The 16542-nt window shown below is 42.1% G+C and overlaps 1 protein-coding gene across 1 annotated transcript; it reads right to left on the bottom strand.

Moving 5' to 3' along the window:
• Nucleotides 1–21: 21 nt before the first annotated feature.
• On the bottom strand, nt 22–5265 carry HYAL4 (hyaluronidase 4). Its single transcript, XM_074903198.1, is given in 5 exon segments — nt 22–1140; nt 2284–2372; nt 4417–4552; nt 4554–5207; nt 5209–5265. Coding segments are annotated over 5 exon segments (1308 nt in total). The 3' UTR covers nt 22–768.
• Between the last annotated feature and the right edge of the window lie 11277 nt (nt 5266–16542).

The raw sequence follows: 16542 nt of genomic DNA, 5'->3' as shown, positions 1-16542 counted from the left end.
CAGCTGAGATGAGTTGCTGCTCCCAGAATTACTTATTAATTTTATTTTGAATTGTCATGGCATTAAAAACCACAGGGAGATCCTTTGGTATTGGATTACAATATATACATTCCTTTCTCATTAAATATACTGATCAGCAGATTGTGGCTTGTCTTTTTCTTCCTGATCTCCTGACTCTTTTATTCCTTTCTACCTCATGGGGGGCTCAAAGCATGAACTTCTCCATCAATGGGACGTGAAAGAGGAAAATGGGGGCTTGAATTCACTCAAATAGAAAAGAAACTAGAAATCTCCCCTCATCTTTCATTTTCTGGGAGGATGCTCTATCCAGTATGCCATCCAGTATGAGGCAGATACGGGTATACTTTTTGCAAAGGGAGAAAGCGAACCTCACACTATTTTTTTCAGTAGTAGCAGGCTTCTGCTGTCCTGGTTGTGGCTGTCAGATGGGCAAAAACCTCGCTTCTAGCCTCCTAAACAGCCCAATCTCAGAAGATGGGATCGAGGGCCAGACATATTCCTACGACTTGTGTGGTTTTTGACTCAACCTTCAAGATGTCCCCCTCTCTCCATGCCTTACAGGCATTAAAGCTTAGGACACAGCTGCAGGGTTTGAATTACGTCTGGAACCATGACATGTCCAGTTCCCAGATGCAGAACATGTGAGACTTTTTGTTGGATCCACTCTATCATCCCTCTTGACTGACTGAAACCAGCCATTTGACTAAGCAGTCGTTAGAGAAGACTCATCAAAGGCAAAGGAAGCAATCAGATTGCTGCAAATCTCCTGGGTGAGACAGAGTCTGCAAAGCTCAATGGATGGTCATCAGCAACTTTAAATTTGCCACAGTCAGTTCCTTCATAACCCTGATAATAGTGGCAAACAAGTGTCTCTGCCATTATATCCAGATCTTCATTTGATGCTTTTCCTCTCCCAATAAACCCTTGGTCCTCCAAGGCATCTATCCAGAAGCTCTTAGGTTTCAAATGTAGATCTGTCAAGGCTCTCCAGGTTCTTTGCACATGTCATCCGTTGTCCTGACAAAGATGCCTGATGCACACCTCAGCTGCTGCTGTGACATTGATAATGTAGGGCCTTAATTCAGAATCAACAAATTCTTGCACTTCTGTGCAGTTGCCCTGTTAATGGTAGAAAAGAAATTTTAGCTCAGGTGAAACTAACCTCTCTATTTTTTTTCTTTTACATCCTGAAAAATATGCAATATGTAAGCAGCCTGCATTAATGAATTCATTCAGGATAACTTAAATTTGACAAATTTAAAGGATTATTAGTAAATTTCATACAGAAAATATAACCCAGTTAAGGTGCAAAGAGTTCTAACAATTTCTACTTCCCAGAAAACACCACAGTCTGTAGATCTACAAAGAAGCCATGATGTACGCTAGAAACACAGGTGATGACAACACGGTTGTGACAAGACTGTGGGGGTCTAGAGCTGATGGAGGTGCTCCAGGGCTTGCCTTTGTGACTTGACCGAGTCGGAAGGAAGTTCACCCTCCTAATCACATTGACTCTGACAGAAACCACAACTGAATATTTACAAAAACTTGCTGAAGTAATTGAATTTGCTGTGGACAACTGAAGACTTATTTTCAGCCATTCATTCTCATGCTGTCTGTGTTTTCTATACTATCTGTGAGGAGAAAGGCAGCCCAGAACACTCATTTCACAGAGCTTTAGGGACAAAGTCTTTTCTCGTAACAAAGTTTGATGTGCAGCTTTCTGAAAGCTCCAGGACATGACAGAACCTCAGAAATAAATCACTGATTTTAACGTGACTAGGTCTGATATCACATAATACAAAGCCTCTCCATTTGCTCTCAACAGCCTGCTTTATTTTACTTGCCCACACAGAGGCACAAATAGAGTTCCCATAACCTGAAAAATTGCTGGGCACCATGGGTACACCTAATCTGGCCTGACTGATGTGCTAATCAGGATCTAGATGCTTTCCTGGTGTTTTATCCAGCTGGAAAGAAATCTGACCAGGATGATAACTATTGAGGAACTGTCTTCCAAAATGCCTGATGTTAGCCATTGGCTTCCTTCCTTACCACTGGTTGCCTGTAAGTCTCACAGGACCTTGCTAGGCCAGGAAGTATTGACCATATTCCATCATCCTGACTGGGGGACAGCAAAGACTGGTTAAGCAGTCATCTCTGCTGGTATTGAGTACTCAGGACTGGTGCAGTCAGACAGTGTCTATTAATAGGGTAAAATGAGGATCTTACACATTGCATTTAAATCAGGCACAGGCTTACATTTGAAGAAGTTAAATTCATATCTCACCAAATAACAATGCCTGCAGTTCCCTGGCCACTCTCTCCAATAGTGTTAATAAGATCTTGTTACACTTAAAAGAGTAAAGACATCACTGTCAAGCTAATGCAGCATTTTGAAACCTTTCTAAAGTAATCTAATGGTTTATTATGTAGCTGTCCCTCAGACTACATTTTCTTTTCATTCTGGTCCTTATGGACTACTTTTTATTGTGGCTAAAGGTTTGCTGTCAAGAGTACAAAGACTATTAAACAAAAGTTGCCATGTTAGGTACTGCCTGAGACGTTGGTAATAAAGCAAGTGAACAAACACTGGGAAAAAATGCATTTTAATTTTCTTTGAAGAAAAATTTAATTATAGGTATTTGAAATCTCATCAATTACTAGAAGCAACTAAAATATTTTAATTAAAGTGGGATTCTTAACATGAAAATTCCCCCAAGCATTCCCTCAGTTCTGTTTTTGCTCATAAGGGGAAGGAGAGAGACATTCTGCTATGTCAGTCAGCTGCTTTCGGCTCCCTCTCCTATTTGAAAGCTGTGAATCCAAAGGCATGCATTGTTCTAGCTGCTTTCCCTAGGATCTCAGTCAGATTCTTATAAAAATGTTAGAAAAAGTGACTGTAAATAGGCACACCCTATACAAGGCAGAATGTTGGCATTGTGCAACCTTAAATGAAAGAGAAAACGCAACACTTGGACAACCTTAAGAATTTCAGATTCAGTTTTCATGCTCTTTCTAGGTTTGTTTCAGAGAGATGTCTTTCACTCTACCTTTTCCTCATATCACAGGCTGTAAGGAGAGAGTATTTGGTCCTTGGATGTTTATCCTTAATTTGAGCAGTGATTAAGGATCAGCAACAAGTGAATTATTATGCCACAAGCACTGAAGATGACAGACCATTGATATGCAAGACAACATCATCTATCTAAGGGAGATTGAGGGGCACAGCACATCAAGAATAAAAGTAGAAAAACTTCACAAGAATTAGTTGCCTGAAGGGGAAAAGAGGCAGAAACTGGGCATAAAATGGCAAAGGGAATGCACACCAGCTTGCAGCAGTTACTGATGTCCACCTATGCTCTTGCAAAGCTAAGGAAGGGCAATCTGGATAAAACCACCAAAGCAGCTGTCTGCACCTCCTTTAATGTCTAAGAATAGGTGTTTGCCTTCAAGATGGAGAGAAGTGCAGCTCCTTACTGGGAAGTGTAGTGAGTGATGGCAGTTCTAGGGGAGTAGTAGGACCTAGTAAGAGAGAGAGCTCCTTCCCAGACAAGGTGCCAGCTTCAGACTCTGTACCTGGGCCTGAAAGACTGAACATAGACTTTAATGAGTGAATGCAGCTCACTTGCTAAATTCTGAAACAGAAATTGAGACCTTATGGTAGTTCAGTCACTGTCTACAGGGGAGAATGAAGCCAGGGTTGTGACAGATAAGTTATGTTGCTTTGTCACAGGAAACCTACTGTCTTCATCCAGTTTCTGGGAGGATGTCCAAAATCACGTAAAGAAGGACTAGTGTAAGATACTTATCCTGAAAATACTTGCGTGTGTGTGTGTGTGTGTGTGTGTGTGTGTGTGTTCAGGTGATGTGAACAGTACTCCTCAGTTCTGGTGCACCTTTTGCTTGCTCCAAGGGAGGTATGGGACTAAATTAAATGTTTTTGAGATGGAGGCATGCAGAAACACCACTGGTTTCAATTTCCAATTCTGATGTAACACAGAGCATGTTTCTAACATCTCTGCCTCAGTTTCCCTTGTGTAGAAGGGGCAGCTATCTGGGGATTAGTTAGTGACTGCATACCTGAGCAGAAGAAAGTACGTCAGGGAGAATTAATGTATTAACTGCCTCCTATGTACTACCTCAAATTGCTGAAAACCTTTTAATCCATTCAAATGCATGTTGGAGTATAGCTTAGTCATGAATTAACACAAAAAAAAACCAAGTATTTGAGATCGATTTTTTTCTTCAGAACACTGAGCTCTTTAAAGCATGTGGACAATTAACATGAACCAGCAGAGTTGGCCAAGTAGGAGGTTTTCCATCCTGATGCACCATCTGCAAGAATGGTTAAAGCATAAATGCAGCCCACATTGTTCCAGCAAAAGCTTACCATAGAGACAAATAGTAAAGGTTCATCTCTATAACCTAGTCAAGTATACACAAATATGGGCATATAATCGTAGGATGTCATGGAGGAAATCCTTATGGATTCATTCAACCTAAACTGAGAAAAGTACAGAATGTTTTTTACTATTTCCAAGGGGTTTCTTAATGTAAGTGGGAGGATACAGGGCTGCACTGATATCCCAGAGCCAGGAGAGATCATTGTTCCTCAAAACTTCACTTTTGGGGCAGGAACCAGTGTAGTTCTGATCACAGAAACTGTAATTATGACAGTCAGGTTATAAATAGTATCCCCACAGGCCCTTTGGTCTGCTTTTCATTCCTAATGCAATTGTTTCCTTCATAAAAGCTTTTGCACTTTCTTCAAAGTAAACTCTGGGTAAATGTTCAATATAATTTACTGAAATATTGCCTTCCATTTCAGTTATGAGTTTTCTGGACTTTCTTCTGTAGACATCTTTTGCATCCCAGTTGTGGTCCCACTGAGGTTTCCAGTGCTCCCAGGCTATGAGAGCTAATCCACTGAAGTCCTCAGCTAGGATGTAATAGTTAATGTCAGAGTCATTTTTTTCCAGATGAGTTTGCAAACTGTCATTCTAGGGTAGGCCACCATTAACAAGGACTTCCTGTGATGTGTACCAAGGATAGTAGCTGAGCCTATTAAAATAAAACATTGTCACATTGTGCCCTCTTACGTTAGTTAATGGGCTTCCAATCATACGGAACATTTTCAGGTCCAGTACAGTGTCGCATCTCTTAAGGAGCACAGGTCTGCCAGTCATTCCAGGTGACTACAAAAGCCTTCCTCTCCCAAACTGGTGTTTCGGCTGGTTTCATAGCAAGGAAAGTCCAGATGAGTGCTATGTGCAGGCATGCCAGGGGCTGAAAGGTGAACAATGCATAACAGTGTCCCATTTTCAGGCTGTACTTTCACAATTAAGAGAAAACATTAGTCAGATCTCCCAGTCTGTCTGTAGAATGTAATAGAAGAGGCATTAGCACTTATTTCATATATAGCTATATGAATTGGTATCAACCACTTCTAAGGCATCTATCATGCTAAGACTGAAGAAACCAAGTCTGTACAATCTAACCCAGAAGGCAGGAGGAAAATTCACAGCTGAAGTAAATCAGTGGGTCTGTGGAAGTCAGCATAACCACAGTTTCTTGTCTCATCAATCCAGGTCTGACTGAAATCACCAAGGATGATCCCATCACTTCAGTGGGCCCCAGGGTGTCTTGGTGGCTGTGGCTGTTGCAGTTGGAAAGGTTGATGAAGAAATGGTTTCCTTACTCTCAAGCTTTCTCAATAATAACAAAGGTAACTATAAAATCAAACCTTGGGTTTTATCACCATTTTCACAGCTTCATGAACAACCCTGACCTGTCTAGTACATGGCCAGCCGGAGATAGTCCAAATAGCTCTAAACAAGCACACGTATTTCACTGTCATTTTGCAGTACCATAAAGGGATACAAGTTCAAACCCCTGACAGCACTAAAGCAGATCCATGAAAGCTTGCTCTGAGCTATTTATTAGACTGGCTGCACTATCACATAGAACTAGCACCTCCCAGACCAGCTCCAATAGCTCTGCACAGCACTGCATTGTGCAACATGGACTTTGATGTTAAGGCCTATGGCCACTGCTATGAGCAAAATCATTAGTTACAAGGCCCCTGCCGATTACGTGTGTATTAAGCAGAAAAGAAACCAGATATACAGCAAAACTTACACACTTATATGTAAGAGAGTGAGTCTTAGCCATCCTTCAACTTCAGGCTCCCCCCTGCATTCAAAACCCTGGGGAAATCCCACACAGTTGTACGATGAACCATCAGGGATGATCATGGATTTGTATTTGAGTCCTACTTGTTGTTCTTCTTCCTCAGTCCTTACTTATTTGTCTCTCCTGGGATTTGACCTACTGGAGATGAGGATCATGGGTGTCATATGCGCAGCCAGACCATTACATATGCTAATGGGTATAGCGCATCTGTGTTATCCTTCGTTTCTCCCCAGACAGAATGGTTAAGAATATCTATGCACATGAGGTACTTTTATGGACCTCCCCACACCCCCATTTCTTTGCTATTTTAGGGTAGGACTAGCATGGCCTAATTTCAGATACATGCAGCAAAAACATCAACATCCAAGTTAGCCAATCTAGGTACTTTTAATAAGACATGGATGCTTTTAGGATGCAGTAATCTGATAGTTTGAGACACCAGAGTACTCTGAAGTGTCCAAGATGTGCCCATTCCTCCTGCTGACCAGGCAGGCAGTCCACAGGACCAATGCAGTATGGTGTAGACACTAGATAACTCAATGTTTCATCAGAGAAATCTATCCCTATGAGACTCACAATACTTTGAGTTTAGTGGAGGCCCAGGTTTTCAAAACTACTATTCACATATCCATAAGTTCCCTACTGGCATTAATGAGCCTTTTAGAAAATGGTGTTAATGAAAATTAGCCTGATTTGCTGAGTATCTCTCAGAAAGCATATACCATACCAAGAAGTCAAATTCAGCAAAGCCACTCAGGGCTTGTCAGCATTGGTGGCCAAACTGAATTTTCTCTCTAGAAGGCTGTATAGCTGGAGCTGGAAGATGGTGGACTTGCTCTTGTGAGGAGACCACCAAGGAAAGGACCAGCTTTAGAGTCAGGCTTGCTGCCCCGTTGCCCCAGAGAGATGGAGAGAAGGGACAGAGCATTCCTGCCAGCTCAACAGCTCTGTCCCTGACACCAGCCCTGTCTGGGATCAGCATGTGCTTTCCAGGAGAGCTGCAGCAAAGCTGCAGCAGTGATGCCCAGCAGTTTGCTCTGCTTTGCTGACAACCAACAGGAAAATGCAGACACCTTGCTGTGCTGGAGGATCACCACTGAGCACTTCTCTTGCAGTTCACAGAGAATCAGAGCTGTAAGAAAATCCTGCCAGAGGGCAGCAAATCCCTACAATTTATTGGGTTTTTATATTGCAGAATGTGATTTTAAATTGTGGCATGTTGTGTTCCCCCTGTGAGAGCTGTACCACCATCCTGCCTCTCTGCTCCTGTGCCTGTCACAGTCTGGTTCAGGGAGGTGTCACTTGCTGGGCTGGGCACATCCCTTGGGTGATTTGCCCCAGGTTTCAGGGAGCACTTCCCACACAGGACCTATATCACTTGGCACAAGCATGACAGTGGCATGCACCTCTGGCCACCCGTGCCCTGGGGCACCTCACGGTATCGCTCCTTGGGGCAGGCAGGGCCAGCACTGCAGTCTAGTCCGTACAAAACCCCATGGGTCGTGCCAGATGCTGCTCTCACTGGGGTCTGCCTGCTGGTGAGAAGTGGTGTGAAGAAGGTGAGAAGCTCAGCACTGACATGGATCTGTGCGTCCCTCCTCTGGCACGGCTGGGGTGTAATTATCCTACACTTTACTGCATACTGGATATAATGATTTGCTGCACCAAGGCCCTCTGATCTGACACATGGGAAAGGCAGTATCAGCAAGCTGAAAATAGTAATAATAATAATAATAATAATAACAACAACAATAACAACTACTAACAATATCAACAACAACAATAATATCACTATAGATTACTGAAGACTGCAGGGAAGTGGCAAACCACCCTGTCCCCTGAGAAAAATTGTCATGGGGGACTTAACACAGAAAGGTATTTATAGTTGCTCTATTGTTAATGAGGAAACAGTTACCATTTTATATTTTGTATGAGGGCAAATCACTGAGGTTTCCTGATGTCTGATTTTATTCTATTTGATGTATTTAGCCACCACACAAACATAAACATGCTCCAAGTGGGAACAGGCTCTAAAGTCACTTATTTGCAGCATGAAGAAAGGATGTCCCATGCCCAAGCTCTGCTCAATATTTTTACCTTTCCCCAGGATTTTCAAATTTTCTTTCAGTTGTGCAGGATCGTACTATGCTAAAAAATCCTCCCCCTCTTTTTGTAGGTATTTTTCATTTGTACCTGTCATAGTTGACAAAAACCAGAATGGATGTATTCAGTTATACCCCTCTCACTAATTATATTTTTCACTGTAAACCAAGGCAACAGGAAAACAGCCCATCTTGGTGTCCAACTGACAGTGAAAATGCACAGTGGGCAGCAGTTCCCCACAGAGAGAAAGTAGAAACCATATATCTTTGTTAAACAGCAAACAACTCTAGCTAAGTCTAAGCAAAATCAGCTTAAAACAGGTAGTTCTGAATTGAATAAACATAGAGAGAAGTACCTGAACCAGATCACAGGATACTGCTGAAACAAATAGCTGGCTAAATGATAAGAATATGACTGAGCATTTATCAGATGGTATAAACCCTGTCTCCCTCTCCCCCAATTAATCTAGAGCTGAGGAATGCACTTTCAAGATTTGTCATTTATCTTGTAACAAAAATCCTACTCCAGTGATGTTACACTATTCATATCAAGGGATTAGAAAAATTACAAATGATGAATGAAGACAGTGATCTTTTCTCCTTTCTGGTTAACATTGTTACGACAGTATGACATTGATGCAGCACAACCCTGATGGGCTTAAACCAGCCTGTCTCAATAGGCAAACCGATTGCTAAATACCCTTATCAAAGACATGCATGGCTTTTGAAACAAGAATTTTCACACCCACATAGATCCAGTAAAATCCCTAGATTTTTACAGAATAATCCTTTTGTTGACTTTTTATCAGCAAAGGTAAAGCTGATACACATGGAAGTCTGATGGGGTGGAATAAGTTTTGTCCAGTTGCAGTCATGCTGTTAGCAGCAAACCTTGCTCTTTGTGCCAGATCTGGATTTAGAGGCAATATGGTTGGAGTCTGGTGACAGAGAAGACCCTGAGAGCTACAGGGCTTGCAGAAGCCTCAGGGAGGACAGTATGTGAGTATGTGTTGCTGCCGTCCTTTACCTTCCCTCATATGGATGGAGGCTTATTAGACCAGGGCATCCTTTTATGATTGGCCTCAGTGAGATTCTGCAAAGTATCTCTCTTATGTTAGTAAATGCAGAGGACTGAATATGCAACATAATGGATAAAAAAAATTGAGCAGGACATCACCTCACAATTATCTGACTGACCCAGTGACATTGAGGGCTTATTATAGTCAAGATCCAAATCTCTTCAGTACAGTGCTTCACTGATACTGATGAAGATGCTAGGAATCCTGCGCATCATGAACTGCCAAGAGACATTTTAGGGTAGGGCACCCTCCAAATGCTAGAAATTAAAGCATGAAATTGGTGCAGCAAAGATATTTCACATAGCACCTGGAAGGAATAAGCTGAATAAAGCATCAAAAAATATAATTCAGAATTTTAACACACGTATGGCAGGTTGGACGGCGGGTACTGATAGCAATTTTGTAGTAAAATTTAACTTATTATGATGAAAAATTCAGACTGCAGAACAGAGGAGAGCAGATTTTAGCAGACGAGCTACAAGTCTGTGTGGAGTTAATCAGGACTGTCATCTGGCATCTATAATCTCAGCTCCTTTTGTCATCATAATGGACTTTTCTTATTTTGTATGTGAGAACACTTTCATTCTAGTGGCCCACTAGATAGAGGAACTCCTGAATATGGAAAATGAAGAAAAGTGATTGTGTCCTTACGCTATTTACTTCTCCTCTACTTCTTGCTGCATAGATGTCTCTCATCTGTAGGCAATTACACCTGACAGTGGTCCATCCTGGGAAATTAGGCTTAGTCCTAACAAAACAAATAGTGCTTAGTCCTAACAAAAAGGTGGTTTGATGGAGTGATTTAATGGCCCACAGAAACATCCATAAAATCGGTCTTTATGCTTAGCTTGTACGTCCTTGTACTTCCTTGATGCTTTTGATGCCAGTGACTGGGTCATTTTCTGACTTACATTGAAATAGTGTTCCATACCACAATTCTTCCCTTTTTAATCTTAAATTTTTACAGTACCCTCCTTTTTCAAAGAGGGTAGCCTTTGGACTAGGAGCTATATTTTAGATGCTTATACTATAGAATCAACATAATGGCCTGAATCCTGGAATAGCATGAGTGGTCCACATTGCTACCACATTGTCTTCATATGATAGCATATTAGAAAATTATATGGATTATACCATGTGCAAAGCAAGAAGACTCACATTTTTTAAGGGTATGTCAGCCTCAAGATAAGAAGACTTCATTCTGGAGTGAGCTCAGACTGACTCCCAGGATGCCCAGGTTTCATGCCACACTGCTAGTTTACATGTAGTTCAAAATACCCACACTGCAAAGAGCCATGTTTGGGATGTGCTTAGAGGACCACAATACAGTGTAGCCAGCCACCTGACTTCAGGCTGCATTAGAAAAAAGTTGGAGTCCATTTTAAGGCATCAGAATTGCTTGGGCTCCCCCTCTCCAGGGAGCTCCTCAGCACATGGTGCATCTATCCAGCATGGATGGAGCACATTTTTGGACCAGAAATGGCTTCATGGCATGCCATTATCACCCTTTTCTTCCTGAATTTCTGAGGCTGAAGGAAAAAAACAAACACCAACAGATTAGTGCTGACTAGCTCTTATTCTTCATAGCATTTTAAATTGCATTGAACTGATTCTTTTAAAAAGTAGCTTTCCTCTCTGTCCACTTTCCAGATTCAATTGTATGGTAAATCTTAACTGAAAACTGAATAAGTGATGCTTGATATTCTGAGCATATTCTTCTCACAGAAATTAAACAAAAGTTTAGCCCTGCACAATAGAAAGGAGCTGTCTCTCCTCCCACTAACTTTACTGGGTGTCCAGCAGAGTTACTTTGTGTTTGCTCTAGGGTAAGACTGTGCCCCCAAACTGTGCAGAACAAACACCCACACGCACACTGGAGTGATTACAGCTTGCACCCAGTACCAGCAGATTCTGGTGACATTCCTTTCTTCCTACTCCTACAGAACTTCTGTAACACAACAACAAAAAGAATTTGATTTCACCGCCCCACCAGCTGAGTATTACATTAGAACTAAATGTTATTGTTGGAGGAAGTACAACAATTCAGTCTTGTCAGTCTAAGGGATTACTGCAATTATTTTAAGCCAGGAGTCATGTAAACCTTGGTCAGACTCATGTATGGATGGAGACTTTGAACAAATCTAATGAGCCTTGCTCAGTGGCTATGCCCCAGCGTGGCCTCTCTGTCTAGCTCTTGTCAGCTGTCATAGGACCTGCTGCTTTACTGGGGGAACAGAGGGGGATATTTTGAGGAACTACTGCTTGCTGTCCTTGCAGCAGCTGGTGGGTGCTGGGAACTAATGGACTAATGCCAGCCTAAAAGGAAAAAATCCAAGGGTGAACAAAGCAAACATGAATATTTCATGCCTGCTTTTCAGCTACTGCAAATCAATAGATATGCTGTTTTACATCAGATGAGGTTGTGCCCCTTTAAGAGCAGAGAAATCACAACAAAATTAAAATAGGAGATTGCATTCTGGAAAATCAGAAATCAAGTGCTTTAAGTCAAAAGTGAGGTAACTCTACCACTCAAGTCAGCATCTTCACTGCGATCAGGTCTGTTTATTACTGGGTTATAATCCAAGTATATTCAGAGCTGAGTATTGCTGCTGAGATATGAATGAATCAATGGTGCTTACACATCACTCTATTCATTCTAAATTAAGGAACATCAGTACCTGACTTCCTACAGAGGTCCAGGGAGAGCTTGTCTTGTTCCTTCTTACTTCTAGGTTTAGAAAAATTTTTATTTGTTCAAATTCCACAAAAAAAATTTGATGCTGAGACTTAAGAAAAGAGTAGTGGTCCATGGAGCATTCCAAAGTTTCTGAAAGGCTTTAGATCATGCTTGTGTTAATTAACCCCATGTGTTCAGCATCACTTACCATTATAGGTACTCAAGGATTTTGCGGGATTGTTGTTCATGGTTTGGTTTCACCAAGCTTGAAGAAGTTCCTGTGATAGAGCAGTGGAGTGACATGCACTGCCCTGCCTCCATCCTGTCCCCCACAAGGCCAACTTGCATCTCACCTGGGGGCATTACTTCCCCATCCTCAGGTCTCACTGTAGTGCACTAAGGGTAAGGAGGGGTAGGAGGAAGATCAGCATCACAACCAGGGCCTGTGCTCTCCCCTGTAGGGGAGTCCTGTACCAAACAGCCCCCACCAGTGCCTTGGGTCCTTCCCACATCTGCGGAGCCAAGGCAGCCCAGCACAGGGGAGGCAATACCTGGCATGAGCCTGTTTTAACATCCCCTTTGGGAGCCCTGTGCAGAAATGGAGAGCCAGGTTCAGTGAGTGTTAAAATGCTCATACTAAAGCTCACTTCCACTCCCTATGGGGAGAGGCATGAGCAGCCATACACACAGGGCAAGAGTAACGACACAAGGTGAATGCAAGTGTCACCTTATGAAAACCCAGCTGCCAACACCACAGTCCAGTCAAGGAATGAGGCGCTGGTCCCATAGGGTTTCCATAGCACGTTGGGCAAGTGGACACAAAGACAAGGAGTAGCTTCGGTAAAAGGAAAAACAAAATGCTTTTTGTTTTGCCCTTGAAATCCAGCATCTGAAGGAGCAATATAAAAAATGCTCATAATAATCTGCTGTCTAATTGATGGAGAAGGTTATTACTAGCATGAAAACAAACATGATTTTTCCAAAAGCTACCCACAAATGTCAGACTTCTCAACTGAGGAGAAAAAGCAGGACTGATACTCTAGGCTAATTTGCTTCTCGCAGATATTGGAGAGCACCTTAACTAAAAGCCAAGACAGTTCTTGCTGTAATGGAAAAATGAGAAAGGAGCTCTGACTCTCTCTGAGAAAAGAGGCTGCCAGCATGTTAAAATATCATCCTAGTCAAAAAAACAAATAAAATGTCTGAAGAGGACACATCTATTGTTGAAATAGGAGCAGCCACATGAGAGAAATTTAAAATATTGTCCTTTGAAATTATAGAAGTCTGCTTATTTTTAGCTTGTTAGATGCTGTTAGCTTCCTGTATAAACATGGTTACATAATAGACATAATCTGCACGGCAGCAGAGGCTATACATGCCAAGCTATAAGGTTACACAACTGCCGCTGAGCTTGCTCCCACCAGGCAGAAAACAAAGCCTCACGCCCATCATAATTGTTCTGTGGCTTCTGCATCAAACTTAGAGACACATGTATTACAATATACACATGCATATGCTTATGCATATATACACATACATGTAAATATGTAGGTATATTAACAGACACACATATCCCTTTCTTATTACAGCTTAAACAAGGTATTCGTTGAATCAGAAAAATACTACGTTGGAATTACTCTGGTGACATTAAAGGGATAAACTGGTTTGTTGTAACTATTAAAAGCAGCACAGTTAAATCTCAGATGCACACTTACTTTGGGAAGCTACCAAAACAGTTCTCCCTTCTTTTCTAGTGTGACCTCTAGCTGCTCCATACTGCTGCATGCTGTGGTATGTGGGAAGCATGCAGTGCCATTGTGGAAAAAGAACAATTTACAGGCTTTAATTTCATGAAGCAGTGTGTGACAGCATTGGTTTTCCTTGGGTTTTTTGAAGGATCAAACTTTTGTCTCTGAGAATCTGTAACTTTCCCAGCCACTATCATTCTTCGAAGTGTACAAAACTATCATTTCTGACTTATTTTTAGAGTAACCTGTGTTTGCAAATACTCCCACTTTTTGAGTCTGGCTCAGATTGACGGGAAATTACTTTTCCTGAAACGTACACAAGAAAGAGGTTGTGGCTGCCTCAGAGTCTTAAGCATATCAAAGTTTCTTTTGTAAAAAACTTTCATGTCTTCTTATTATGCATGATTTGTAATTTTAATTCACTATCTACAACGAATGTTTTCAGTGCAAAACCAAAGTAAATTTTAATTTAAGCAATATTTTTTAACTTAGCAAGGAGTTTTAACAGGTGAAATGTACACATGCATATTTGTGCACAGTGCTACAAATCCAAATTTATCTGAGATTTGATTCTGTTGGTTTTGACTGTGAGGCCTGTTAGTACTTTTTTTTTCTAACAGTATCATTCCAATTTTTACAAAGCCACTAACCCTAGCTGAGAACATTTAGAAAAAGCTGATGAAACACAAAAATGCCAGAATGTTTATGTTCAGCCAGTGCGCTTTTCTCATCTTTTTTCATTTTAAAGACTCAGTGGCAAAAGGGGACTCAGAAATATTTCAAATATCCACATCCCCGAGTTGGACCACTCCAGACAAGATTTACCTGCCCCAACTTTGGCATGTGAGGAGGCACCGAGGTCTGGGCTGGTTATCACAAGGAGCCCTCAGTGTTGGGGGACCCCAGCGGGTGCTGTGGCACAGCAGTACCCCCCCTCCTTGGACAGACGTGCTGCCCGCTGTCCCCCATTGAGGCACAGAGGAGGGCAGAAGCTGCTGGATGCTGCCTCTCCACTGTCACAGAGACCTGGGGGATGGGTTGGGTGAGCCATGACTGGTGCTGCCAACTATTATATACCAAAGCTGCTTACTCATGATGTACTGCCTTGAGTGGCAATACACAACTTACAACTTTGTTACCACTTCCCTATGGGTTTTGCCCACTTCCTTAGCCCTGGCTCAGTTGTGTGAGTCAGATAGAGGAATTAATGTGACTTTAGAAAAAAAGCCCTGGAGGGAGGCACCTTTTTTTAACAGGGGAACTTTCAACCTGGGTGGTTTTCCAATTCATATCAGCACAAGCACACCTGAACAGCCATGCCAGCACAAGGAGGGGACAGCACACCACAGTACAGGCATGGGAGTGAGAGGAAAGGTTGGGAGTGGCACCAAAAGCTGGTCAAACTGGGACCACAGCCCCACACATCTACCTGTTGGACTGAAGTGGAACAAAATGAGTCCCAGACTTTCCATACATTGATGAGTTACTCAGAACATACAACATTTTATTAAGTGCAATACCCAGCAGTGGTGGCAGAGAAAAAGGAAATGAGCACGACTTTGTCCCAAATTTCAAAGTTTTGGAATTTTAAATCAGCAAATCTGAGAAAAGTTGGAAACCTATCAGTCATGCTTCTGTTGGTATTGTTTACCCTCTGACAAAAAGCAGAGGATTAGAGCATTCTACAGCTCAGCATTTAGGAAGACTAAAGATATGGGGTCTGAGTCTATTATCATCTTGAAGCAGAGGTGGTTCAGATTAAATACAGAAAATCCTTGTTCCTATTACCTCTGGAAACCAATGCCCACTTCCCAGGATCACCTATGTTTTAAGAGCTAGTTCTAGCTAAGGATGTCATCATAAAGGTTAAAGCATGGTTCTCCGCTGCTTCAAACTCTCTCTCGTTCAGATAATTCTGCCACACATAGAAACTAGGTCTTGTGTCTCCAAAGACTGGACCATACAACCTGACTGTGAGGATCAATGAAAAAAAAATAAACAAAACAAACAAGAAAAGACATTCAAGCCTTCAAGTTAGCTGGGCTTTTCAAGAAAGCCTATTCACCTGAATTTAATTTCAGTATTGAGACCTGGATTAAGTGAATCAGTTCATTGCTTATTTTGAAGACTGGTATTAATTTAATGGTAACAGAAGGGAAAAAATGCTTGTTTCCAAGGTTTTGACTATATTTCACATTTCTCCACAGGGAAGATTAAAAAAACCCAAAACACCAGGATACCAGATAAGCCCTCCACTGGAAGGGTGCCGAGTCTCCCAGTGAGGGCAAAGCACCCACAAAAGAAGGGAAAGGAGCAGAGGAGCCTTTGGCCTCCTTTGCTTTCATGGCAGCTGGCCAGCTGCCCTGCAGGGTGGTGCATGCTCCTGCTGAGCATCAGGCTCAAGACAACCTTGCATGATCCCATCCTGCATCCACCCTGGTACAGGGCACTGATGCAGCATCACACTGTGACCCTATCCTGATAGGTCACCTAGGGCATAGTCACCTGTGGAGATAAAGGGATCAAATGCAACCTGACTTTAGTACTGCTTGGGGGAGTCAGTGGTCCCACATGGGAGCCCACAAGATGTGGAAGCCCTTACATTCATCTGTGCAACCTCTGCCTGCCCTCAGTCAGCAGCATAGCTGCCTCCAACCCCACCACTGGCAGCTATAGTTGTAAAGAACTTCCAGGAACATTTTCTAACTGTTAATCTTATT

The sequence above is a fragment of the Athene noctua genome, chromosome 3 (assembly GCF_965140245.1).
Source record: "Athene noctua chromosome 3, bAthNoc1.hap1.1, whole genome shotgun sequence".
NCBI lineage: Eukaryota > Metazoa > Chordata > Aves > Strigiformes > Strigidae > Athene > Athene noctua.
This window is presented reverse-complemented; position numbering and strand designations above follow the sequence as displayed.